The 25,849-nt window shown below is 40.4% G+C and overlaps 1 protein-coding gene across 2 annotated transcripts in view; it reads left to right on the top strand.

The window, feature by feature from the left end:
- The window catches only part of rpgra (retinitis pigmentosa GTPase regulator a), a 56,620-nt gene that overhangs the window by 8,340 nt on the left and 22,431 nt on the right, over positions 1 to 25,849 (top strand). For both annotated transcript variants that reach the window (XM_078409175.1, XM_078409176.1), the window contains exons 4-13: positions 454 to 516; positions 2,489 to 2,647; positions 6,494 to 6,643; positions 11,198 to 11,356; positions 12,631 to 12,786; positions 14,074 to 14,198; positions 15,893 to 16,084; positions 17,891 to 18,080; positions 22,242 to 22,342; positions 23,607 to 23,672. In XM_078409175.1, coding sequence (XP_078265301.1) covers positions 454 to 516; positions 2,489 to 2,647; positions 6,494 to 6,643; positions 11,198 to 11,356; positions 12,631 to 12,786; positions 14,074 to 14,198; positions 15,893 to 16,084; positions 17,891 to 18,080; positions 22,242 to 22,342; positions 23,607 to 23,672 — 1,361 coding nt within the window. The remainder of the gene's footprint in view (positions 1 to 453; positions 517 to 2,488; positions 2,648 to 6,493; positions 6,644 to 11,197; positions 11,357 to 12,630; positions 12,787 to 14,073; positions 14,199 to 15,892; positions 16,085 to 17,890; positions 18,081 to 22,241; positions 22,343 to 23,606; positions 23,673 to 25,849) is intronic.

Here is a 25,849-nt window from a genome sequence, read left to right as displayed (position 1 = left end):
GGGCCTGTTTCCGCTCTGTATGGCTATGATTCGAAATGTGGTAGATTCTGAGGATGCCCCATTGGTCTCATCAGTTTACCTAGAAACTCGAAGTAGAAACAAGTCGTTTTGAATTCTTAGGTTCTGCCTAAGAAAAGAAGAGTAAGCCTACCTACTCTTTGGTATTTTGTGTTTAATTGTAAGAGGTACCAAATGCCCTCTTATCCTGTCTGAAAGATTAATGATCTTGTCCTCTGCAGTTCAGTGCTGTCTTCATGAGATTAATAGTTTCAGGATGATATTTAGTTCTCATTTGCGTAATCATTGTGTTTGATTTGAAAACAAAATTTAAACTGGCCTTTGGGAGAAAAAGATTTATCTTTTAACCATATATTTCAGATTGACAATATACATGTTGTAGATTTTAAATGAGAACATTACAGCATTTCTTATTCAGTATGTGTCTTGTTTTAGCTCTGAAGTTGGAGAGAGTGAAACTTGCTGCCTGTGGGAGAAACCATACATTGATCTGGACAGGTATGATAATTGACCGGTGAAACTGGCTGTACAAATATATTCTTATAAATTTAATGGTTATAAATCCGAAAGATTTCTATTGCAAATCCACATCAATTATGAAATCCATTAGAGAACCATTTTAATATATTGAAATCCTCGCGTTTGTGTACACGTCCCCATTACTTTTGTATAAATTTTCCCATTCCAGTGTCCATAGAGGAAATTGTTCATTTTCACTGATTATGTTGGATTTCCATATTCCTGAGGCTATTCTAGAAAGATGCATTGGTTTTCTAATCATCAATTTTCCTCCTATATCTATCAAGTATAGAATCTCCACATATATTTTAACTGCATAATTTGACCACTTTTGTTTGTTGATTTCTGTCTGTATAAATACATCCACAATCTTAAGGGGACCCCCTTTAGCTTCTCTATTATAGTCCCTCCTTATCTCTGCCATTTTGCAAATAATAAATATCTGCAGGATTCGCAGACAATCCCTTGGGATTTACAGATTGTTATGTAAGAAGACTGAGGATTCACTTGGGGACATATTTTTGGTACACTTTCCTTGTGAAGTGTGGGCATAGGAATTCGCAATGATGATTTTCATTATATTGTTGGGTCAAATTGTCCTGAGAAATTCCAGCTGCACCAGGTTTGACTTCTTATGGGGCAGGTGGTGGAGTACCAACTGTCATCAACTTTCTTAATGGATTAAGGAATTTGTCTGTTAAATCTGATGCGGATTATTTGACCCTATTCAATACGATGGACAGTAACAGATGTTCTGTGACAGGTAATTTACCTTTAGTTAACTTTGTTATCACATGTATTTACAACAGAAACTTTGTTACCCTGCATTTTGCATTCTGACACACTCTAGTAACGATGGGAATGGCCAGGCTGATTGTGGGTGGGGTAGGGAGGAGAGAAAAGGGTAGAGTGCAGTGTTGAGGAAGCTGCTGGGACAATGGAGGTGGAAGGTCAGCAACAAAAGAGATACCCTGTCAATGGAAGACCAACATCAATGGAGCAGTCTAACTGTGGAGGGGTAGTGCCAAGGCAAAGCCCAGGCCAACTTATCAAGGGAAGCCCAGGTCAACTCTTAATCAACTGGTGTATCTGGTGTAAAGTGTATCTGCTTTACCTGCAGGTGTCAAATTTGGCAAATTCTGCATTAGCGCTTTTATTGTAATTATTACCAAATGCATTAATTTTGAAATAATTATAAATAATAGAAACTGGCCATTGGGAACATACAAAAATCTTCAAACCTGTACGTCTTTGGAGTATGGGAGGAAACCGGAGCACCCGAAGAAAACCCATGTGGTCACAGGAAGAACGCACAAACTTTGTGCAGACAGCACCCGTAGTCAGGATCGAACCCAGGACTCTTGTGCTGTAAGGTAGCAACTCTACCACTGCTCCACTGTGAATGGAGCATACTATTTTCCATCAGAAAGCCCAGTAGGCTGCAATGCCAAGCAGATTAGGTTGACGCTGGCATTGTGTAGCAAGATGTCATAAAAAATCAGATCCAGATATTTGTAAATCTAATGGGTAAGGGAGTGCTGTGAGCTTGAGACTGGTCTCTTCTGGGAAATTCCAGGCTTTGCAATTCTATATGCACTTAATCTGCATTTTTTTCCAAATAAGCTCTTATGCTATTATTTATAATTGGAACTGTCTGGTTATTTCTGTCTTGCAATTGTGCTCACTTTGGTTAACTGGAGCATGGAACACAACTACGTAGACTTTTATCTGGACGCCTCAATAAATCACAAAGTGCTAGGCTAACTCAGCGGGTTAGGCAGCTCCTTGTTTTTTCTCAGGATTCCAGCATCTGCAGTCTTTTGTATCTCTCATGTCTGAAGAAGGATCTCAACCCGAAACGTCACCTATTCCTTTTCTCCCGAGATGCTGCCTGACCCGCTGAGTTACTCCATCATTCTGTGTCTATCTCTGACCTCAATGTGTGTTACAGAGCAAGGAAATATCTATGCAGCTGGTGACAACAGTGAAGGACAGTTGGGCCTGGGTGATAATGAAGAAAGAACGACATTTCAACGTGTGGAGTACTTCAAGGGGAAAAGAAAGATCAAGCAGCTGGCTGCTGGTTCAAATATTTCTGCAGCGTTAACTGGTGAGAGATTTTGACATATTCAGCCTTGGTAACGTTATTAACTGTTCATAATTCATTACTTTATTTATTATATTTTATCAATTCATTTGTGGGCATTGCTGTTAGGCCAACATTTCATATTTGTTCCCAATTGGTTTTAGGTGCCAGTAATGCACTATGATCATCTGCAGTGTTTTGGCAAATGTACTCCCAGGTTGCTGTTGAGTGGGGATGCTTGAGTGTCTCCCCAGTGAAAGTGAAGGCACATCATTAGATTCACAAATATCTGGATCTGATTTATCTGGATCTGATTCCACCGGGTGGCGCCGTCAGCGATGGCAGCCTCGCCAATGGTCTGTCTGTCTTTTCGTCTTTTTTGTTATTTTTAGTGTGTTTTGTGTTAATGTTCTCTGGTTTGTTTTATGTGGGGGGGAGGAAAACCTTTTTTCGATCTCTTACCTTGCCGGAGATGCGATTGTTTTCCAGATCGTAACTTGCAACTTTCCTGTGGCAAAGCACCAGGATCAGATGCAATTCTTGCTGAAGTGTACAAAGCAGGAGGCCCTGTCATGATGCAGAAGCTGACTGAACTCTTCCAGTCCATGTGGAATGAAGGGAAGGTCCCACAACAGCTGATATTTTGGGATCACTGAATTCTCAATGATTTGCAGAGTCCAATAGTAGCGTTTAAAACTTTTTACTTAGGCACAATGATTATATGGCATCAGAGCAAAGCATTAAAATATCTGCAGACCTTGACTACCAACTGAACCTAGATATGTCAAGAGAAAAAGATTAGTTAAGGCAAATGTAGGTCCCTTGCAGTTGGAAACAGGTGAATTGATTATAGGGAACAAGGAGATGGCAGACCAATTGAACAAATACTTTGGTTCTGTCTTCACTAAGGAAGACATAAACCGTCTGCCGGAAATAGCGGGGGACCGGTGGTCTAATGAGATGGAGGAACTGAGGGAAATCCAGGTTAGTCGGGAAGTGGTGTTAGGTAAATTAAATGGATTAAAGGCAGATAAATCCCCAGGGCCAGATAGGCTGCATCCCAGAGTGCTTAAGGAAGTAGCCTCAGAAATAGTGGATGCATTAGTGATAATTTTTCAAAACTCTTTAGATTCTGGAGTAGTTCCTGAGGACTGGAGGGTAGCTAATGTAACCCCACTTTTTAAAAAGGGAGGGAGAGAGAAAACGGGGAATTATAGACCAGTTAGCCTAACATCGGTAGTGGGGAAAATGCTAGAGTCAGTTATTAAAGATGTGATAGCATCACATTTGGAAAGTGGTGAAATCATCGGACAAAGTCAGCATGGATTTACCAAAGGCAAATCATGTCTGACGAATCATAGAATTTTTCGAGAATGTAACTAGTAGAGTGGATAAGGGAGAACCAGACGATGTGTTATATCTGGACTTTCAGAAGGCCTTCGACAAGGTCCCACATAGGAGATTGGTGTACAAACTTAAAGCACACGGTATTGAGGGTTCAGTTTTGAGGTGGATAGAAAATTGGTTGGCGGACAGGAAGCAAAGAGTAGGAATAAACGGGTCCTTTTCGGAATGGCAGGCAGTGACTAGTGGGGTACCGCAAGGCTCAGTGCTGGGACCCCAGTTATTTACAGTGTATATTAATGATTTGGACGAGGGAATTGAATGCAACATCTCTAAGTTTGCGGATGACACGAAGCTGGGTGGCAGTGTTAGCTGCGAGGAGGATGCTAGGAGGCTGCAGAGTGACTTGGATAGATTTGGCGAGTGGGCAAATGCATGGCAGATGCAATATAATGTGGATAAATGTGAGGTTATCCACTTTGGCGGCAAGAACAGGAAAGCAGAGTATTACCTGAATGGTGACCGATTGGGAGAAGGGGAGATGCAACGTGACCTGGGTGACCTGGGTGTCATGGTGCACCAGTCATTGAAAGCAAGCATGCAGGTGCAGCAGGCAGTGAAGAAAGCGAATGGTATGTTGGCATTCATAGCAAGAGGATTTGAGTTTAGGAGCAGGGAGGTTCTGCTGCAGTTGTACAGGGCCTTGGTGAGACCGCACCTGGAGTATTGTGTGCAGTTTTGGTCTCCTAACCTGAGGAAAGACGTTCTTGCCTTAGAGGGAGTACAGAGAAGGTTTACCAGATTAATCCCTGGGATGGCGGGACTTGCATATGAGGAAAGACTGGATAGACTGGGCTTGTACTCGCTGGAATTTAGAAGACTGAGGGGGGATCTTATAGAAACATATAAAATTCTTAAGGGGTTGGAGAGGCTAGATGCGGGAAGATTGTTCCCGATGTTGGGGGAGTCCAGAACCAGGGGTCACAGCTTAAGGATAAGGGGGAAGTCTTTTAGGACCGAGATGAGAAAACATTTCTTCACACAGAGAGTGGTGAGTCTGTGGAATTCTCTGCCACAGAAGGTAGTTGAGGCCAGTTCATTGGCTATATTTAAGAGGGAGTTAGATGTGGCCCTTTTTGCTAAAGGGATCAGGGGGTATGGAGAGAAGGCAGGTACAGGCTACTGAGCTGGATGATCAGCCATGATCATATTGAATGGCGGTGCAGGCTCGAAGGGCCGAACGGCCTACTCCTGCACCTATTTTCTACGTTTCTATGTTTCTAACATATCATAACTAACAAAACACACAATCTACGGAATTACGACTGAAAGACTGAAAATGACTAGCAGGCAAAAGATACGGGTCATTCATCTAACAACTTTCACATCGAACACACTGTTGAAAAACGGGCTTCCTAATATAGGATGATTAGGATGTAGCAAGCACCCACGCACTATAAAGAGACCATCGTTCTAGGTTCTTATCAGTTGCAACCTTGAGTTCACAGGCTGTTCTTTGCCACCATGTTTAGCAAACCTGTTCCCAAGCAGTTAACGGTCTTTTTAAAAATAAACTAACCCCATCAGTTCCCGACATTTGAAATGCCAAAGATAAACTGCTATAAACCAAATGGTGAATGATGGGATTCATGTAGACAGCCATGGGCACTTGGGTACTGACATGGACGGGTCAAGAGGCCTCCTCCTGTGCTGCATGGCACTGTGATTTATCATATTGGGGCACTGATGGAATAAAGTTTTGGGTGAGTGATAAGGATGCTAATAAAACACTTCCCTGGATGGGACAAGGACTGTATCATTTCTATTGATTTTGTTGTGTAATAGCTGGAAACGAGATTGACTTTGACTACTTGGATGATAATCACCCAAGTCTTATATTTTATTGGCCTCAATTCCATTCAGGAGCAGCTTCTTCCCTACAGCCATCAGGCTATTAAACACACCAACCTCCAAATAAGCTCTGAACTGTATAGGCTTGGGGGCAATGGTTTTGTCTTTTTGCACTATTATTGTGTGTGGGTCTGTGTCTGTGATGTGAGTACTATGTGTGTGTATTTTATGTGAGTACTGTGTGTGTTTTATGTGAGTACAATAAGTGTGTGTGTGTTTTATGTGAGTACAAAGTGTGTGTGTGTTTTATGTGTTTACATATTCTATTGTGGTGTTCATTTTGGGACATATGACAATAAAACACTGTTGACTTAAATTACAGCTCTAAATATCTTGTCCAATAATACGTCTATATTACTGCCTACTCGTTCTTCCCACTCATTAATTGCACATGTACACTTAGCTTCGGCAATGTCTATTTCTAGTTTAACTGGACTGGAATCTGTTAATGCAAGAGTTACAGTACTTTGTGACATGCTGTCGTCAATTAGTGGATACAGACTATTACAGAATTGTGGAATACCAGGTTATTGAAAAATGATGAATAACTTTTCATGAACTGTAAAGTTGTTTTGCTTTCAGCTGGTTAACTAATTTCATTTTTATTTTGTTTAGAGGATGGGAATCTCTTCATGTGGGGTGATAACTCTGAGGGGCAAATCGGCCTTGGTTTGGAAACCAGTGCCTTTCTGCCACGTCAAGTAGATGTTGGCAAATCAGTCTCCTGGGTTTCCTGTGGATATTACCATTCTGCTCTTGTAACAGGTATCAATGACAGCAAATATCCTAGACTATAAAGAGAATATCACTTGTTTTCTGTCTTGGGTGGGGGTGGGGGGGGGGTGGAGGGAGTAAATCATTTTCATTTTTGGTGAGAATGTCATTTTTGGTTTGGAAAAAGAAATTGGAGAAAAATATATTTTCCCCTGTCATTTATTTTGCATAATTGTCTATGAGATATCAGCCTGGTTACAGGTGTCACTGTAATTATAAAAAGTCACAAAGTTCTGGAGTAATTCAGCGGGTCAGGCAGCATCGCTGGAGATCTCACAGACGGCTGAGGAGAGGTGCCATTTCGGGTCAGGATCCTTCTTCAGTCTAAATAAGTGTCCCGACCCGAAACGTCACCTGCCCATGTTCTCCAGAAATGCATCCTGTCCTGCTGAGTTACTCCAGCACTTTGTGGCCTTTTTTTTGGAAGTCAGCATTTGTAGTTCCTTGTAATCACTATAATTAATTTTGAATATGTACAAAATGTATCTCACTCCTATACTTAAAATTGTTCACAACAATCAGTAATTGCCATTCTCCAAATCCAGCTGCAAATTTTAGATAAAGGGCTAGGCCTGTATGTGGGGAATAGAAATGATTAATGATTTGAATTGCTACTTGAACCAATGCACAAATGTAACTTTGGAGATTTGTTATGTTGAGATGTGACATAGAGTCACATAGTGTGGAAACGGGCCCTTCTGCCCAACTTGCCCACAACGACCAACATGTCCAACTACCCTAGTCCCACCTGCCTGGGTTTGACCCATCTATATACTAAAACTCTCGTTTGTTTGGGGGAAGAGGAGGAAGGGGGAGGGGAGGGAGGGGGAGGGGGGAGGGGAGAGGGGGAGGGGAGGAGGGGGGAGGAGGGGGGGAAGGGGGGAAGGTAGAGGGAGGGGGGAGGAGAGGGTGCTGCACCAATGCAGGCGAGGTTTGGGCCCAACGGGTCCACTTGGTCTAGTATCCCTCTAAACCTGTCCTAGCCATGTACATGTCTAAATGTTTCTTAAACATTGCAATAGTGCCTACCGCAAATACCTTCTCTGGCAGCTTGTTCCGTACATCCACCACCCTTTGTGTAAAAAGGTTCCCCCTCAGACTCCTATTAAATCTTTCTCTCTTCACCTTAAACAAATGTCTTCTGATTCTTGATGCTCCTACTCTGGGCATTTCCCCGATTTATTCCTCTCATGATTTTATACACAACATCTCTGTAGTCACACTTTGAAATGTGAGTACCCTGAAAGATATTACATAGTAGATCACAATACCACAATTCCTATTGAACAATCATGCAAAATGAATGACAGGAAAAAGGGTATCTTTTTCCAAGAGTTACAATTTAAATTTGATATCTGAATGTGGTGGATTCTTTTGGTCATGCAATAATGGAAGCAAGCATTTTAAACTAAACTACTTGCAAAGTGATTATCATGATGGGATTCATGGAAAATGAACACTATTTTTGGTAGTACATGTAAATGAAAATGGATGGTAAATAACTTTATCTACATAATTTCATTGTTCTTCCTACTACTTTTCAGACTAAGTGTTATTCAATTTATATATATTTAATGGCTCACATAGAGTAGATTAACTTGGTGTTCTAAAGCTCTCGGGTGGACAAATGTTTAAAATTTCCAAATAAATGTAGATTTTCTTTCCAGCAGAAATAGATGAAACATTATAAGTTTTTGGTGTTACAAATGAAGAATTAAGAAAATTTTAGATCTTCCCAAAGTTTAGTTGGAAGAAATTTATGCATTAATGGAGTTTGATATTGGACAATGTAACTGACAATTTACTGGAGCGTCAATGGGCAAGGATTAAGCTGGAGCTGTGAGTTATCCACGAGTGAGAGAGTCTTGAAGATGTTTCCAATAGTGGGAGTTCACAGCCTCAGAATAAAAGGACGTACCTTTAGAGAGGAGATGAGGAGGAATTTCTTTAGTCAGGGGGTGGTGAGTTTGTGGAATTCAGAATGCTGTGGAGGTCGTCAATGGATATTTTTAAGGTGGAGATTGATTGATTCTTGATTAGTACAGGTTTGAGGGGTAATTGGGAGAAGGCAGGAGAATGGGGTTGAGCAGGAAAGACACATCAGCTATAATGTATGATCATCTGGTGGAGTAGACTTGATGGGCTGAATGGCCTAATTCTGCTCCTATTACTTGTGAACTTATCACTGTACATGTGGAAATTGTTATACATTTTGGATGAAGTTGCCAAGGAAGGAAACAAGACTGTGGAGATAATAGTGTGCACATGTGAAGCAAAGCCATTGTTGATGGTTGTTTGACAGCAACCAGTTAGAAGTGCACCAAGCCAAATGAGTTTGGTACTATCCAGCATGTCAGTGCCAGAGAGGAAAAGGATGATATGGCTAAAGGTTGCAGATGGATAGAGAAGGACAAAAGGAGAGAAAAATCTGATAAAATATCATCAAATGTCATAATCTCAACATCTCCCTTATAAATTGACATAAACCGATGAAATATCACTAGTCTATGACTGGATGAGAACGTGAATGGTAAGGTTTGTTCAAGAATGTCTACGTAATATATCACAATTTTGAGGTTAAAACTCATTCAAGGATTTTGAAGATGAAAGGAAGATCAGAGATTGGATGATAGTTTGCAAAAATGGAAACATCATAGTTTGAGGGTTTTTTTTGGTAGATAGATGATAATAAGAGAGCGAGACAGATCTGAGGAGATGAACCTATTAACCATAACATGGTGGCCAGGAAATACAATACAATACAATACAATATATCTTTATTGTCATTGTACAGGGGTACAACGAGATTGGGAATGCGCCTCCCATACGATGCAATAAATTAATTAGCTAGTCAGTATTAATTTAAACAACCCAATGAAACAAATTAGAACAGTTTTAAAACAGAATAAAGTGCAGGTAGATCTGTGCCGGTTCACTTTGCGATGTGACCATCCGGCTCAGCAGGACCGGTTCATAGTAGCTATGGCCCTGGGGATGAAGCTGTTCCTGAGTCTGGAGGTGCGGGCGTGGAAGGCCTTGTATCGTCTGCTCAATGGTAGAAGTTCGAACAGACTGTTGCAGGGGTGTGAAGAGTCTTTGTGGATGCTGGTGGTTTTTCTGAGGCATCGTGTGTTGTAGATGCCCTCCAAGCTGGTAGCTGTGTTCCGATGGTCCTCTGAGCTCTATGGACTACCCGCTGAAGAGCTTTCCCCTCTGCCTCCGTGCAGCTGAGGTACCACACAGGGATGCCATGTGTTAGGATGCTCTCTATGGTGCAGCGGTAGAAGGTCGTCAGCAGCTGTTGGGGTAGACCAGACTTTTTCAGTGTTCTTAGGTAGAACAGTCGTTGCTGTGCCTTCTTGACCAGCGCAGCAGTGTTATTGGACCATGTTAGGTCCTCCGAAATGTGAGTGCCCAGAAACTTGAAGCTGGACACTCTCTCCACACTGTCCCCGTTGATAAAGATCGGGGCGTATTCCCCGTTGTGTGACCTACGGAAGTTGATGATCAGATCCTTGGTCTTGGTGGTATTTAGGGACAGGTTGTTATCAGAGCACCAGTCCGCCAAGTTCTGCACCTCCACTCTGTATTTTGTTTCATCACCGTTGGTGATCAGCCCGATCACCATTGTGTCATCTGCAAACTTGACAATGGTGTTGGTGTCGAATGCAGAACACAGTCGTGTGTGAATAGGGAGTAGAGCATGGGGCTCAGAACACAGCCCTGTGGTGTGCCGGTACTCAGGGTGATAGTGGAGGACAGGTGCGGTCCCATTCTCACTGCCTGTGGTCGCTCCAGCAGGAAGTCCAGGATCCATTTGCATAACGACGAGCTGAGGCCTAGCTCGTGGAGCTTGGTGATGAGCTTGGTGGGGATGACCGTGTTGAAGGCAGAGCTATAGTCAATGAATAGCATCCTCACGTACGTGCCCTGTCTCTCCAGGTGAGTCAGGACAATGTGAAGAGCCAGAGAGATGGTGTCCTCTGTGGATCTGTTTGCCCTGTATGCAAATTGATGTGGGTCCAGTGAGGCAGGGATGCTGGATTTGATGTGTGAGAACCAGCCTTTCAAAGCACTTCATGACTATAGGAGTTAGGGCAACCGGACGGTAGTCGTTCAGGTTGGTGATCTTTGCTTTTTTCGGCACCGGCACTATGGTAGCCGACTTCAGGCACTTGGGGACCGTAGCCAGAGATAATGACAGGTTAAAGATCCTGGTGAATACCTCAGCCAGCTGTTCAGCACAGTCCCTAAGTACCATTCGTTATTTTTGTGGTAATAAAATGGAGGTAGTAGGTGGTGGTCACATGGACAAGATGAATTCACCGAGGACTTGAGGGGTGAGAGGAGCGAAACTAGACATTGATGAAAGTTTGGAACTGGACAACATGAGAAATTTGACTAAGTAGATTAGGAGAAAGGAGGGAGACAGCAGAGCAAAAAGTCCTAACATTAGTGACAAAAATCCTAACTGTTTGCAGTGCAACAATTAACATAGCAACTGTAACTGGATTACCACAACATACTTTTATTACTTCTTCATAGGTGACGGAGAGCTCTACACATTCGGAGAATCTGATAATGGGAAACTGGGATTACCACTTGGTGAGACGATAAATAACCGGATCCCACAGCCTGTCAATAATATTTCAGGGAAAGTCAAACAAGTTGCATGTGGAGGTGGTCACACTCTTATTCTTACAGGTATGCTTGTCAAAAGATTGAGGTAAAAATCACCGTTAGATGAATTGTGCATGAAGGTTCAACCTTGTTCCAAATATTACATTCAATAGTGGTTTAAAAAAAATAGCTTAACTATTTTTAGGTTTAAAATGGATGTCTAGATTTGTTTGAAACTACTATGGAATGATTAAAAAGCAATGCTTCATGAGATTCCACAGTAAGCAGATGTATTTAAAAATCCTTAGTTTATGCATTTGTCAAATTATTGGATTTAATGAAAATTGTTTTTCATAATGAGTTTGAGATTAATGTTTGAATTATTCAAATTTCTTTGGTATTTCTGCAACCCAAATGTTCTTCCATGTATTGAATATGCTTCACCAAACTTTACATTTTGCTGCAACATCAGCATAGTAACAGACTTCTAAAATCATATGCATTGTAATTTTATATACCGGGTTTCCCATTGACCATCTCATTTATTAAATTTTAAAATAATTTGGAAAGGAAACTAATATATCAAAGGGAAAATTTTGGACCTGTTTATTCAATTATGACAATGGTGTTTAACACATGTTAAATAAAGCAGACAAAAAACAAAGCAGTATAACTTTTCACAGACCATATTACAAATGACACATAACAGCTTGTGATAGTCTGTGAAATTCTTTGTCAAATCGCCAGATTTGGCGCCATTTCCAAAGTCTGTGCACTAGGTCTTTTGGAGCAGCGTCCATTCCAGACGAGCCCCAGGCTGTGGTTTTCTGTGGTCCTTCATAGTAACTTTTGACCTTATTTCAGACCAATTTCATACTTCCATATTTCACACCCTTTTTTTTGTACATTGTCCTCTAGTCTTCATTACCTCTTCCCATTCTTCCTATCAAAATATAACATTTCACATTCCTCATCAGTAAATTTCATGGGATACCCATCTGTCCATTCCACCAGCTGGTTTTCAACTCATTAAAATCCATTGGCATCCTCTCCATGATCCACCCATGCCTCCATGTAGGTTTTTAATTTGGAAATTGTGCCCTTGTATGCAACCCAAATCCATTAATATACGTAAGACCGAATTTCCTGTGCTGTTTCAGATGACTTTCAAGTAAATATTTTCATGTGCGAAATGGTGCTGAAACCCTCTATAACTGATACAAAGGGACACAGTATTTCTTGATTTTAATATTTGTTTGATAAAAGATTATATTGGCAACATTTCTGTTTTACCGTTGTTTTTTTAAAAACTTTTGTGTGCCACTTCACTCCATCTCCTGTATTTGATCTTTCTACAGAGGATGATGTATATGCATTTGGCTTTGGACAGTTCGGTCAGTTAGGACATGGCACATCCGTATTTGAGTCTACATTGCCAAAGGTTGTGGAAGACTTGAAGAAAAAAAAGATACGGTTTATTTCATGTGGGGAGAACCACTCTGCAGTAGTGACAGGTATGTGAAATCACTGTGTTGGCTTTCAAAGTATTACTCGCTTTCACTTCTCCCATGTATTAAATACAAACTTGCCAAACATCTTTGTCAATGCAATGCCTATGTCAATGGCAGGATCCTTTGTGGTGGCAGATCCTCGCTGACCTTAAACTCATAGATAGACACAAAATGCTAGAGTAACTCAGCAGAGCTAGGCAGCATTTCTGGAGAAAATGAATAGGTGATGTTTTGGAGTGGAACCCTTTTTCAGACTGAAAGTAGAGATTTGGAGGGTTGATGAATGGGTGAGTGGGGAGAAATAAACTGGAGGCGCTAAAAGGAGAGCTTTCCTGCTATTGGCCGCCAGGGCTGCATTGAGTGGCTCCCTCTCCCCTTTCCTCTCCCCACTCGCCCGCCCCCCCCCCGGCCCCGGGGGAGTCTTAAAGTGGGGGATGGAGTGGGTGATGGAGACTCTCCAGCCGGCAACGGGTCCACGGGTCGTCAGTTGAGGGAAGGTTGCCGGGCCTGCAGGTGAGGTTTGGACCCAACGGGGGTTGCCGGGCCCGCAGGAGAGATTCGGGCCCAATGGGTTCACGCCCGGCTAGTTGCTATTAAAGTGATGAAATACAAAACAATGACGTTAACATTTTAGAGGTGTCAGTACGCCATCACATAAAAAGCACTGGCACATGGAATTTAACTCTGACAAGTGTGAGGTGTTGCACTTCTGCATGTCAAACAAAGGCTTACACAGTAAATAGTAGAGACCTGGAGAATGCTGGGGAACAAAGAGATCTGGGAGTATAGGTGCATGGTTCCCTGAAAGTGGTGAATTAGGTGGATGGTGTTGTGGAGAAGGCATTTGGCATGTTTGCCTTCATTGGGAAGGGTATTGAGTACAAAAGTTGGGACATCATGGTGCAGCTGTACAAGTCATTGGTGAGACCATACTTGGAGTACTGTGTGCAGTTCTGGTTGCCCACCTATAGCAAAGATATCATTAAGTTGGAAAGGGTACAGAAGATTTTCACCAGTATGTCACCTGGGTTTGTGGGTTTGAGCTAGAGGGATAGATTGGATAGGCTGTAGTGTAGAAGGTTGAGGGGTGACGTTATTGAGATGTACTAGACAAAGAATAAAGTGAAGCTTCAGGGTCTTCAAGGTAGATGATTCTAAAACTAGAGGGCATAGGCTTAAGGTGAGAGCAGACAGATTTAAGAAGGACCTTGGGGGCAGCTTTTTCCAACCAGAAGGTGTTGCTGAAAGGCCGATTGCTACTTTTATTTATGTGATGTTTTTTACTGGTAGATAATGGCCTTCTGTACACCTTTGGTGATGGGCGGCATGGAAAGTTGGGGCTTGGTGAAGAGAACTTTACCAATCAATTCAAACCTACGCTTTGCACCAGATTCTTGAAGTTAGCAGTCCAATCGGTAAGCAATTAAAGACTTTTGATGTTGTCACTAATTCCACTAATTTTGAAATGCCATATTATGTCCAAATGAATTGTGATGGACTTGGTACGTTCAAGCTATAATTGAGCATGGGGGAGAATAATTAAAGTTGTACTACCTTCAGGTAGTTATGTTGTTTTTTCTTCAAGTGTATCAATAATGGTATGTGCCGTTCGATGTGAAAAACCAAGTATACCTCACAGCAATTATTGCCAAACATCACATTTTTATTTGCCTGGACTGTGTGGATTTTAATAAACTTATTAACTGTAGAGTTACTTTTATTGCCCTTCTTTTATCACCTTGTAGGCTATTTCTTGTCGTGTTTCTTCTGGTCCAATTTGAATCGGATTAATTGTGGGGAAACTAAGTTGTTTCCATTTCTGTTATGGCATGAAACAGGAAGCTGACAACAGAAGCAGGCAAATTCTGCTTATATAATGCATCATTCTCTATTTTTAGCTGTGGTAGTCAGTCGATCTATATGGGTAAAATAGAATGGAGTTTCAAACTGTGTTGCAGTTTCAATGTGGAAGCTTAAACAAAATGGATGCCAAGCGGACATTCCCCTCTTGGGAATCAAGAACTAGGAGGTATAGTTTCAAAAAGAAGGATCACCAATTTAAGATGGAGATGAGGAGAAAACTGGTGGTTGTAGTATCGAATAGCTGAGAGACATATAGAGGTATTTAGGGAAGTTGAGAGTTACAGGGAACAGATGGGGAAGTTGAACATGGGCCACGACCAGATCAGCTGTGATCTTACTAAATAACAGACTAGGCTTTAGGATCTGAGGAATGATCCCAATCTGAAATGTCACCTATTCACATTGTCTATAGATGCTGCCTGACCTGCTGAGTTACTCCGTCACTTTGTGTCTTTCTTTGTAAACCAGCATCTGCAGTTTCTTTTGTCTAGGCTTTGCAGCTCATGTCTTATTCTTGCTTTTATTTCTTATGTTCTTGAATGACATTGGTTTGATGACAATGCCTTATTTTCAGCTTTGTGTGGAATATATTGGTTATTTATAATTCTAAGGTAACTTGTTATCCACATTATTGTATAAGGTTTCATTTTAGTTCGTAAGTAGTGAAAAGGTCATGCTATTATCAGCAGGGTATCTAGAATATAGTTCTTGCTGTTTACAATAAAAGTATTCACTATTTTGTAGTTTTATTTTCAAAGTGATTTATGGCAGAGCTTCCTTTGCAGCAACATGTCGCCTTTAATTAGGCTAATTTAATTTAGTTTATTAGTGTCATGTGTACCGAGGTACAGTGAAAGGCTCTTGTTTGTGCTCTCAAAGAAAAGACTGTACATGAATGCAATCAAGTGTCCACAGTGCACTGATAAAAGGTACAATGTTTAATGCAAAGATATAATATTGATAAAGTCTGATTAAAGATAATTCAAAGGTCTCCAATGAGGTAGATGGGAGGTTAGGACCAAACTCTAGGTAATGACAGGACTGTTCATTTGCCTGATAACAGCTGGGAAGAAACTGTTCCTGTTAAGAGAAGAATAAAATTTTCTGAGAGACAAATAGCTGTATCAGTGCTGGTATCCATTTATATCCTAACTATTTCAGTAAAAAATGCTATCATGCTCAATGTTTATGGAATTGCTTTCCATATGTATAGATGGACACAAGTAACCAAGTGCTTTTTTTGCAGGTTGCTTGTGGAGGATGCCACATGCTCGTACTTGCCATCCCCAGGCCATCGGGCTCAGAAAACATTGTGATTGAAAGTGATGACATGAACAAGAACTATTTAACTGATACATATTCCATGACAATGGGCGATTCATCTACAACTAACACATTGAATCGTTCATTTTCGGCACGAATTAGACGTCGTGAAAGGGTACATGTAGAACTGCATTTATCATCCTATGAGATTCAAATTCCACCTGCAACACTTCCATAATTTAGTGGCAAACTGTATCTCATAGTTCAATAATCCCAAACCCAATGCTGTAAAGTGTGGGATATTGTGTGCAGTCTACAGGAAGGATGTGGTGGCTTTGGAAAGGGCGCAGAGATGGTTTACCAGAATGTTGCCTGGATTAGAGGGTATGAGCAACAAGGAGAGTTTGGTCAGACTTAGATTGTTTTCTCTGGAATGCCAGAGGTTGAGGGGAGATTTGATAGAAGTATATTAAATTATGAGGCATAAATAGGGTTGAAAGGCTGAATCTTTTTCCCAGAATGGAATTATTAAATATTAGAGGGCATGGCTTTAAGGTGAGAGTGGCAAAGTTTAAAGGAGATGTGCAGGGTAAGTTTTAAATAAATGCAGAATCTGGGGGATACATGGTATTTGCTGCCTGGGGGGGGGGGGGGGGGGGGGGGGGGGGGTAGTGGAGGCAGATACTATAGTGGCATTTAAGAGACTTTTGAATAGTCACTATGGAATATGTGCCAGCAGATAAGAGCTAGTCTTGTGTTCGGCACAGACATTGTAGGCTGAAGGTCCTGTCCCTGTGCTGTACTGTTCTATGTTTTAGACAGGATTCAGTGTAAGAGACATAGAAGAATGTGATTGAGGCAGAAATCAACTAACATTCATGATCATATTGGGTAAATAAATGGAAGAAAGTGGAGTGAGTTGATATAGGAATACAATTTAACTGGGACTGATGGTGAGCGGGAAAAATATTGACATGGACTGCTCAGGCCAAATGGCCTGTTTCTGTATTTCAATGGCAGGTTTGATATTGATGTCATAATGAATTTTGGCAGCTTACTTTCACAAAGGAAGAAAATCTCCAGAATTAATCTAGACACTTTAACTGTTGTGAATGTGCGATTACATTAGGCACTAGACAAATGGAGTATGGAAGAGAATGTCTCCCTGTTGTGTCTTATCATCATGTCTCATCACTGTCTTCTGCCAAAAATTAATGACTGGAAGTTGATCCTAATTATGGGAGTACTGGGGATTTTCAAATTAACAATAGAAACGTTTGCAAATTATAGTTTAGAACTTGGGGACAGTGGTTAATTGCATGGTATTGCAATGCTCCTGGAGTATTGTGCGCAGTTTTGGTCTCCTAATTTGAGGAAGGACATTATTGCTATTGAGGGAGTGCAGTGTAGGTTCACCAGGTTAATTCCCGGGATGGCGGGAATATGAAGAAAGAATGGTTGACTGGGCTTGTATTCACTGGAATTTAGAAGGATGAGAGGCGATCTTATCGAAACATATAAAATTCGTAAAGGATTGGATAGTCTAGATGCAGGAAAAATGTCCCCGATGTTGGGGGAGTCCAGAACCAGGGGTCACAGTTTAAGAATAAGGGGTGGGCCATTTAGGACTGAGATGAGGAAAAACATTTTCACCCAGAGATTTGTGAATCTGTGGAATTCTCTGCAACAGAAGGCATTGGAGGCTAATTCACTGAAAGTTTTCAAGAGAGTTAGATTTAGCTCTTAGGGCTAAAGGAATTAAGGGATATAGGGGAAAAAGCAGGAACAGGGTACTGATTTTGGATGATCAGCCATGATCATGTTGAATGGCCTGGTGCTGGCTCGAAGGACCGAATGGCCTAACCCTGCACCTATTTTCTATGTTTCTATGTTCGTCAGAATACTTTTAGAGCACTGCTCTATAAATCTAGATTTAAACTGTAATACATTAAACTTTATTTACATTCAGTTTTGTTTTCAGGAAAGATCTCCAGAGCAGTTTGGTCAGATGGTACGTACACTGCCTCCAATTGGAACTAGTATCATAAAGCCTTCTTTGCCCGACAGTTGTAACACAATTCCAGGAGAGAAAATAATTGAAAAAAAAATAATTGTCTCAAAGCCAATTATTAATGTTCAAGTCTATGAAAAATCACCAATATCCAGCATAGGTAAGCACTTATTCCAGATTTCCGACATCTTTTGTATTTTTAAAAAAATTGAAAATAATTAATGAATCTGTTCTACTTGTACCTCCTCTAGGAACCTTTTTTTTGTTGCTCCTGTGCTATCTGCCTTTGTATTGCACTATTCGTTTTTTTATATAATCTCTGCAGCCTTCCACCAAATCATTAACCATCCCTTTTGCTCGCTCCTTCTCGCCTCCGAATCTTTAAATATGTTTATATCTACTTTCTGAAGAAAGGCCATTCCTGAAACATTAAATCTGTTTCTGCCTCCATAAACCCTTTCTGTCCAAATTTTTTGAACGTGCTGTAGCTTCCCAACTCAAATACCACCTCTCTACCAATAACCTGTATGAAACTTTCCAATCCGGATTCCGCTCCAACCACTGTACTGAAACTGCGCTCCTCAAAATCACAAACGACCTTTTCCTCTCCTCCGATGCTGGCAACCTCAACATCCTCATCCTACTTGACCTCATCGCCGCCTTTGACACCATAAATCACTCCATTCTCCTCACCCGACTTGAAACCTCCTTTAACATCACCGGCACAGCCCTATCCTGGTTCAAATCTTACCTCTCTGACAGGCACCAGTTCATCTCCATTAACAACTGTAAATCCCCCACCGCTCCCTCTACCTGTTCCCGCTTGATCAATTAATCCGCCGTCATGGTTCCAACTTTCACTGCTTCGCCGATGATATCCAGCTCCTCATCTCCACCAAGTCAATCTCCACCACCACACACTCTACACTGTCAAACTGCATCACTGAAATAAAATCTTGGCTTCAATCAAATTTCCTCAAACTCAACTGCAACAAATCTGAAATCATCATAATTTGTCCAAAAACGCTCACCAAATCCACCCAAAACTTCATCCTCAATATTGATGGTCTCCCAGTATCCACCTCCCCTCACATCCGGAATCTTGGAATCATCTTTGATCAAACCCTCTCCTTCGATAAACACATCAAACACATCACAAAGACAGCCTTCTTCCACCTCAAAAACATTGCCCGTCTCCGTCCATCCCTCTCCTCCACAGCTGCAGAAACCCTCATCCACGCCTTCATCACCTCCCGTCTGGACTACTGCAACAGCCTCCTCTATGGCTCACCCTCAAAAATCATCAGTAAACTTCAATACATTCAAAACTCCGCTGCCCGTCTACTCACCCACTCCCCGATCCGTGACCATATCACCCCCGTCCTTTACAAACTCCACTGGCTCCCCATCCCCCAGAGAATCCAGTACAAAATCCTCCTCATGACCTACAAAGCCCTCCATAACCTGGCCCCATCCTACCTGACTGACCTCCTCCACAGGCACACTCCCACCTGCACCCTCCGCTCTGCTGCTGCCAATCTCCTGTCCCCCCCCCCCATCCGGACCAAACTCAGATCCTGGGGGGACAGGGCTTTCTCCATCGCTGCTCCCACCCTCTGGAACTCACTACCCTAAACCGTCAGAGACTCCTCACTCACCACATTCAAAACATCACTGAAGTCTCACCTGTTCAGCACTGCCTTCAACCACTGAAGGTCACCTCACCTTCTGTCTCCTTTTTCTGTTCGTTTACTTATTTATCTATTTATTCACTTCTCTATGTTCTAGAAATCCCTGTAAAGCGTCTTTGAGTGTTTGAAAAGCGCTATATAAATGTAATGCATTATTATTATTATTATTATAAATGAGCAGTTCCAGCATTTCCATTTTATTTATTGCAATGACTGAGTGAGTAATATTGCATGAAATTACTGAAATTTTGAAAGTGTTTTTTGAATGCATACCATGTTTTCCATTTGCTAAATAGCATGCTGATAAAATGCTGCTGCAAAATTAATAGGCCAAGTCATGTTAGCCGTGCGCTGTTGTTTTAAAGGGAACTACCACTATTCAATTGCTCTCAGATAGGTAAATCTTGTACTGGCATCTGTCACTCCTCTCCACATGGTTCCAATGATAGAGCTTGATTGCTTTGGGATCAGCCATGCGATTCATCCTCTAACCAATGCCACATAGTTCAAGTGTAGACCCCATTCATTTGTTATTTGCATAGAACCTAGAAAAGTATGCTTAGGATCAGGCCTTTTGGCACATCATGTCTGTGCCGAGCATGATGTTAAACTAGTCTCTGCTTGCACATGATCCATATCCCACCATTCCCTGCAAATTTATCTCAAAGCTCCTTAAACGCCACCGTTCTATCAGTCTCCACCACCACCCATGGCAGTAGATTTGAGGCACCCACCATCGTCTGTGTAAAAAAAATATCTTGCCCTGCACATCTCCTTTAAACTTTGCCCCTCTCACGTTAAAGCTATGGCTTCAAGTCTTTGACATTTCCACCCTGAGAAATAATTGGTAATTATTAAGTGTCGTTAAATATCAGACACTTTATAACAACTGTTATAAAACTTTTAAACTGTTGATATTGTATGCATCCAACATGGATGTTCATCCAGCTGTGCCTCATGTGATATGGTGACTGGATGTTACAGGGTGTGGCCTAAGCAATACTCCACCTGAGGCCGACTCAATAGTGAGATCTGATGCAAGAAAGTGTACGGAGGGAGGCAGGATAAGTAGCCAGTTGAGTAGTTGGATTTTTGGTGCATTAGAAGAATACAGTTGGTATTGGTTTGGTGGAAAGAGGTGTTATTTATCAGCTCAGCTCTTCATATTTAAGTTGAAACAGAACTTGTTACTATAACTTAAAGCTTAAATATTGATGTCTAAAGTACATTTTCAAACTAGTTTTGCATCATTCAAGGATTCTTTAATATAAAATGAAAGGTAATTTATAAAATGCTTTATACCACTGACAACGCATTTTGACTAATGTAGTTGATTTATGTAAAGTGATGGCAAAAAAGCTGAATAATGAAAGAAAATTGATGCTTTTTTTGTGACGGTAACAGCATTCTGGCACCTCTTATAAATTTAAACATCATTACTTCATTTTCCGGCCACATTTATTAATCGTGCCTGCCGACACCTTTTTGTTCACTAAAAAAGCTCTGGATGTGATGTACATTTTGCTAAGACTTGGCACAAACTAAAGCACCAAAAATCCATCAACCATGGGATCTAAAAAAATAAAACTACCAATTGTTTGTAAGTAGTAAATTGTGCTTCACCAATTGGATTGAATTTTTGGATCAGAAATTATAGAAGTTTAAAGAAAAGTTTAACATAGTGACTCAAAGCATGAAGCATTTTGACTGAATATATAAAATAAATCTAAAGTGGTAATAGGATTGGTAATCAGTGAGAGCAGGTAAAATATAATTGGCTAAAGAGACAGGGTGACATGAAGAAAGCAAAAGTTACATTACTTCTATCATCATCTGATTGAAAGGGTAGATGAAATATAATTTATTAGCTACTTAAATGATTGATTAAATATAATTGACTGTTAAACTGTATCAGGGACTTGCGGCTGGGTTCTTCTGGGTAAATAGTTTTAGTTTTGGACAATATGCATGGAAACAGACCGTTGGTTCACCGCCAACCTTTGATCATCCATTCACACTAGTTCGATGTTATTCTACTTTCCCATTCACTCCCTACACACTAGTGGTAACTTATAGAGACCCACAACCTTGCACCTCTTCTGGATGTGGAAGGAAACCAGAGCACCTGGAGGAAACCCATGAGGTCACAGGGAGAATGCAGCCTCCATATAGACGGCACTCAAGGTCAGGATCAAACCCGGGTTTCTAGCGCTGCAACGCAGCAACTCTACTAGCTGTACCACTGTGTCACCCAATCTGTCGATCTCGAATTAGATGTTTACACAGGATTTGTTGTGTCCTTTTATATCCTTCTCATTGCTCTCAAATAATTTTGTTGACAAATAATTCAGAATTTAAAATTTAAAATGATACATATGCATTTTAAAATTAGAACCAATTTCTGATGCATGGCTCAGCCATCAAAGCAACACAAACGTTAAACTGTGATCTACCCAGAAGTATTCTTTTGTCTCATGTCTTTGTGCATTCTTAAAAATATGATAAGTAAGCACTGGTTAAATTAAGTTCATTTGAGCAATCTAGTCATTCAGAATAGCAAGTTGTACTTCATAGGTATTTTATTTATTTATATCAAATGTTAATCAAATTCATACAATTATTTCCAAAAGATAAAGAGGTCAAAGATGCCCAGAAAAGTTCAGCTGAAGCAGAATCTGAGGAAGAGGAAAGCGATAAAGGTCTTGGCGAAACAATTGATCCGTTAAATATGGTAAGGTGAAATAGTGAAAGGTTAAGAACATATTGTGGATGGTCAAGAATGTACTGTGGAAATCTGATGAACAATTGACAAATAAACATGAGAGGTGGTAGATTTTGGATGGAGGAATAAGGAGGCTAATAAGGTTAGTTTGAAAAATTAAGCAATCTGGAAAGAGAAATAATCAAATTTGAAATTGATAAGCCCATGATGCACTAGGACTTCATTTCTGGAAGGTCGAGAGAGAGAGAGAGGGGTAATTTATAAATTTGTCTTGAACCTTGATTAGATCATAATTGAATTATAATGTGCAATTCTGCTCGTTTTTACTTGAAGAAAATGCAGAGCCAACTTAAAATAGACAAATTGCTGGAGTAACTCAGCGGGACGGCAGCATCTCTGGAGAGAAGGAATGGGTGTCTTTCGGGTCAAGACCCTTCTTCAGACCAGAACCAACTTGCCAGATTTGACATGTTCAGTGAACACGAAAAATGGGGATGTATGTGCTTTCCCTGAAAAAAGCAGAGACTAGGAGGAGGTCTACTAATTTTTAAAACAATGAAGGGGGTTGGCTGTGTGAAGATGGGTTCTATCATGGTGAAGATTGGTAAATGATGTTGGTCTTCTGAATACTTAGTGTTTAGACTGGATGTACAGCACCGGAATGATTTATTGGTTGCCTCAATCTTTTGGTTGCATTAACATGTACAAAATGTTGCAGTGACCCTTGTTGTCAGATTTGGGCTCCAACATCAATGGAAGTTACAAGAGATTTATTTTTTAGATTGACTAGTCTATATTGAGGCATGTACATTATTCTGCTCATCTGAGGAAATATTCTGTTCTGGAATATCATGTAGACTATTCTTTAGGCATTTGAACAATTTAAAAATGATTGCTATTGTATATTGTATAGCTGTTTGTATAATATATGATTGCTATTGTATAATATATTGGTGTTTATATAATATATTGCTATTCTATGCTATATTGCTATTGTATTGCATATCGAGACCATTAGATATGCACCTGGAAATGCAGGGAAAGGAGGGATGTGGATTATGTGCAGGCAGATAAGAGTGTAATATAAGTACGGGAGGTAAGAGTTGGCTTGGCATCATGTTCAGCACAGACATTGCGGGCCCAAGGGCCCGTTCCTGTGCTATTATGTCCCATGTATGTACTGTGAGTATTATTTTGTTGATATTTTAAATTTGATTTATTACCAGATAACATTACAGTAGATATTCACTTCATTAATTGTTTTTCTTTCTAGACTCATACAGTCATGGTGAATCCTAATGACAAAACCCTGACCTTATCACCTGTTCATAAGGAACAGGTAAGTGCAAAGTTGATTTTCTTTGAAAACAATTTATAATAAATTGAATTGTTTAATGTACCATTTAGAAACTGGAGCTGCAAGACTGGGGCTTATATCTGGTATTTAGCACTCCATACAGAATAAATATAAAAATTAAGATTGCATTTCCATTTATCCTTTGGGTTCAAAATAATATACCAGTTACTTATGTTTGAATGCAGTGTTTGCTCATGATGGTCAGGGTAGATGATGTGAAAACTCACTGATTCAGAAGAGGAATAATTTTCAAACTAGTCTTTTTTTCCCCCTTTGATGCCATTTTTCAGTAAGCTGTGGGGAAAATACTATTGTCTTTGCCTCAATTCATTGCAGTATAATTTTATTTATTCAAGTTGACATCTTTTAATCCTATTTTTTGCAAGGCTCCCAGACTTATTTATCTCTCATCTCTAAAATTGTCACCTTTATCTCTGATGTATTGACTATTTATCCCAAGCAATTATTTTTTTCATCGGGATCTGTAGCTTTCCTTTCTTTAATTAACTCTGTTAATAATGTGATCCTATATATTTGATTTGCTATCTTGCTCATTCTTCTGTTTTATTATTTTGTTACCACATAACCTATGTGGACATTATATTTATCTTTTACTTTTAATAACCCTCTTTTTTTCCTTTTCATTCATTGCTTTTCATTTGGAATAGAAGAAAGGTAAAAACTCTGGTAAGGGTGGACAAAGAAAGATTAATGAGAAGCGGGAAGTTAGAGAGCCCATAAAAGTTAAACAGCTAACACAGTCTTCAGGACTAAATCTGCACTCAAGTGTGCTTGAAGGAATGGCAGATGGAAACCATGCCAAATGTAATATCAAAGGTATTAGCAATGAGAAAAAAACAAGTGGCAAAGAAAATATAATAGCAAAAAAGAGACTGCCAATGACAGCAAATGACAAGCACATATATGGCTGTAGTACTATAAATGCAAGACAAAAAAATGCTGTAAATATTTCTGAACCAATTGAAGACACAGCTATGCAGGAAGGAAAAGAAGAATTAAAATATAGGAAAACCAAAGAAGAAAACAATGGTGTCAGAATAAGTGGTGATAGTCACATGGGCAATAGAGTTAAAAAAGCCAATAGAAGTAAGAGTGTGAAAGGCCGTAAGTCAATGAAGGGGAAAGAGGAGTTAAATAAAGAAGAGAAACAAGAGGAACAAATTAAGTCCACGTTTGAGCTTAGTGATTTAATCAAAAAAGGTAATGTAGAGTCAAGAAAAAAACATAATTCACATAAAAATATTCTGAAAGTTGTCAATAAATGTACTGAGAGGAACTTTATAAATTATGAAATATTAAAAGAAGGCAAAGATACAGAAGAAGAAAGAAGAAAAGAAATTGAAGAGCAGAAAACTTCGAACGGTGAAGAGGATACTGAAGGACGTACAGAAGTAGAAGGGAAAAGTGGTAAATGCAATGAGGAACAACCCAATGGGAGTATTACTGGTGGTAAAACTATAAGAGAGGAAGTGGCTCAAGAAACTGGAGATGTTGATGCAGAGGAAATTTATGAACAAGGAAATGTAACTGATCAAAACCAAAGAGGAGGAGGAGAGAACAGAATAGCAGCGAGGAAAGAAATCAAAAGACAGTGTGAAGCTGACAGTGATGAAGAAAATGAGAATAGAGAGGAACCAGAAGAAGGCAAGAGGACAGAAGCAAATGGCAATGCGGAAGGAAAGGCAGGACGAAATAGAGTGTATGAAAGAGGCTTGGAGACCGATGGAGATGAGGAACGTGCTTGGATGAGCAAAGAGGAAATGCAGAGCCGGGTAGATGAAGAGGAGAAAGAAGATGAAAAGAGAGTAGAAGGGAAGGAAAAAGGTGAGAGCAGTGATGATGAAGAGGAAAATGAATGCAGGAAAGCTGATGAAGTGGAAAGGGAACGAATGGGCAGGGAAAAAGAGGAAATTAAGGAATTGGAAGATGAAGAGGAAGAAGGTCAGAGTGGGGAAGACGATCAGAGTGGGGAAGACGAGGAGGAAAGTGAAACTAGGGCAGAGGAGGGAGGTAAAAGCACAGAAGATGAGAGTGGGGAAGATAAAGGGGAGGAAGGTGGGAGGAGGAAGAATAAAGGAAATAGAGACACAAGCTGGAACAAGTCCATTGAAAGCGCTAAAAATGAAAAACGTGCGAGG

Source organism: Rhinoraja longicauda, chromosome 12 (genome assembly GCF_053455715.1).
Source record: "Rhinoraja longicauda isolate Sanriku21f chromosome 12, sRhiLon1.1, whole genome shotgun sequence".
Lineage (NCBI taxonomy): Eukaryota > Metazoa > Chordata > Chondrichthyes > Rajiformes > Arhynchobatidae > Rhinoraja > Rhinoraja longicauda.
Note: the sequence above shows the minus strand (reverse complement) of the source record. Positions and strands in the feature narration are given on the sequence as shown.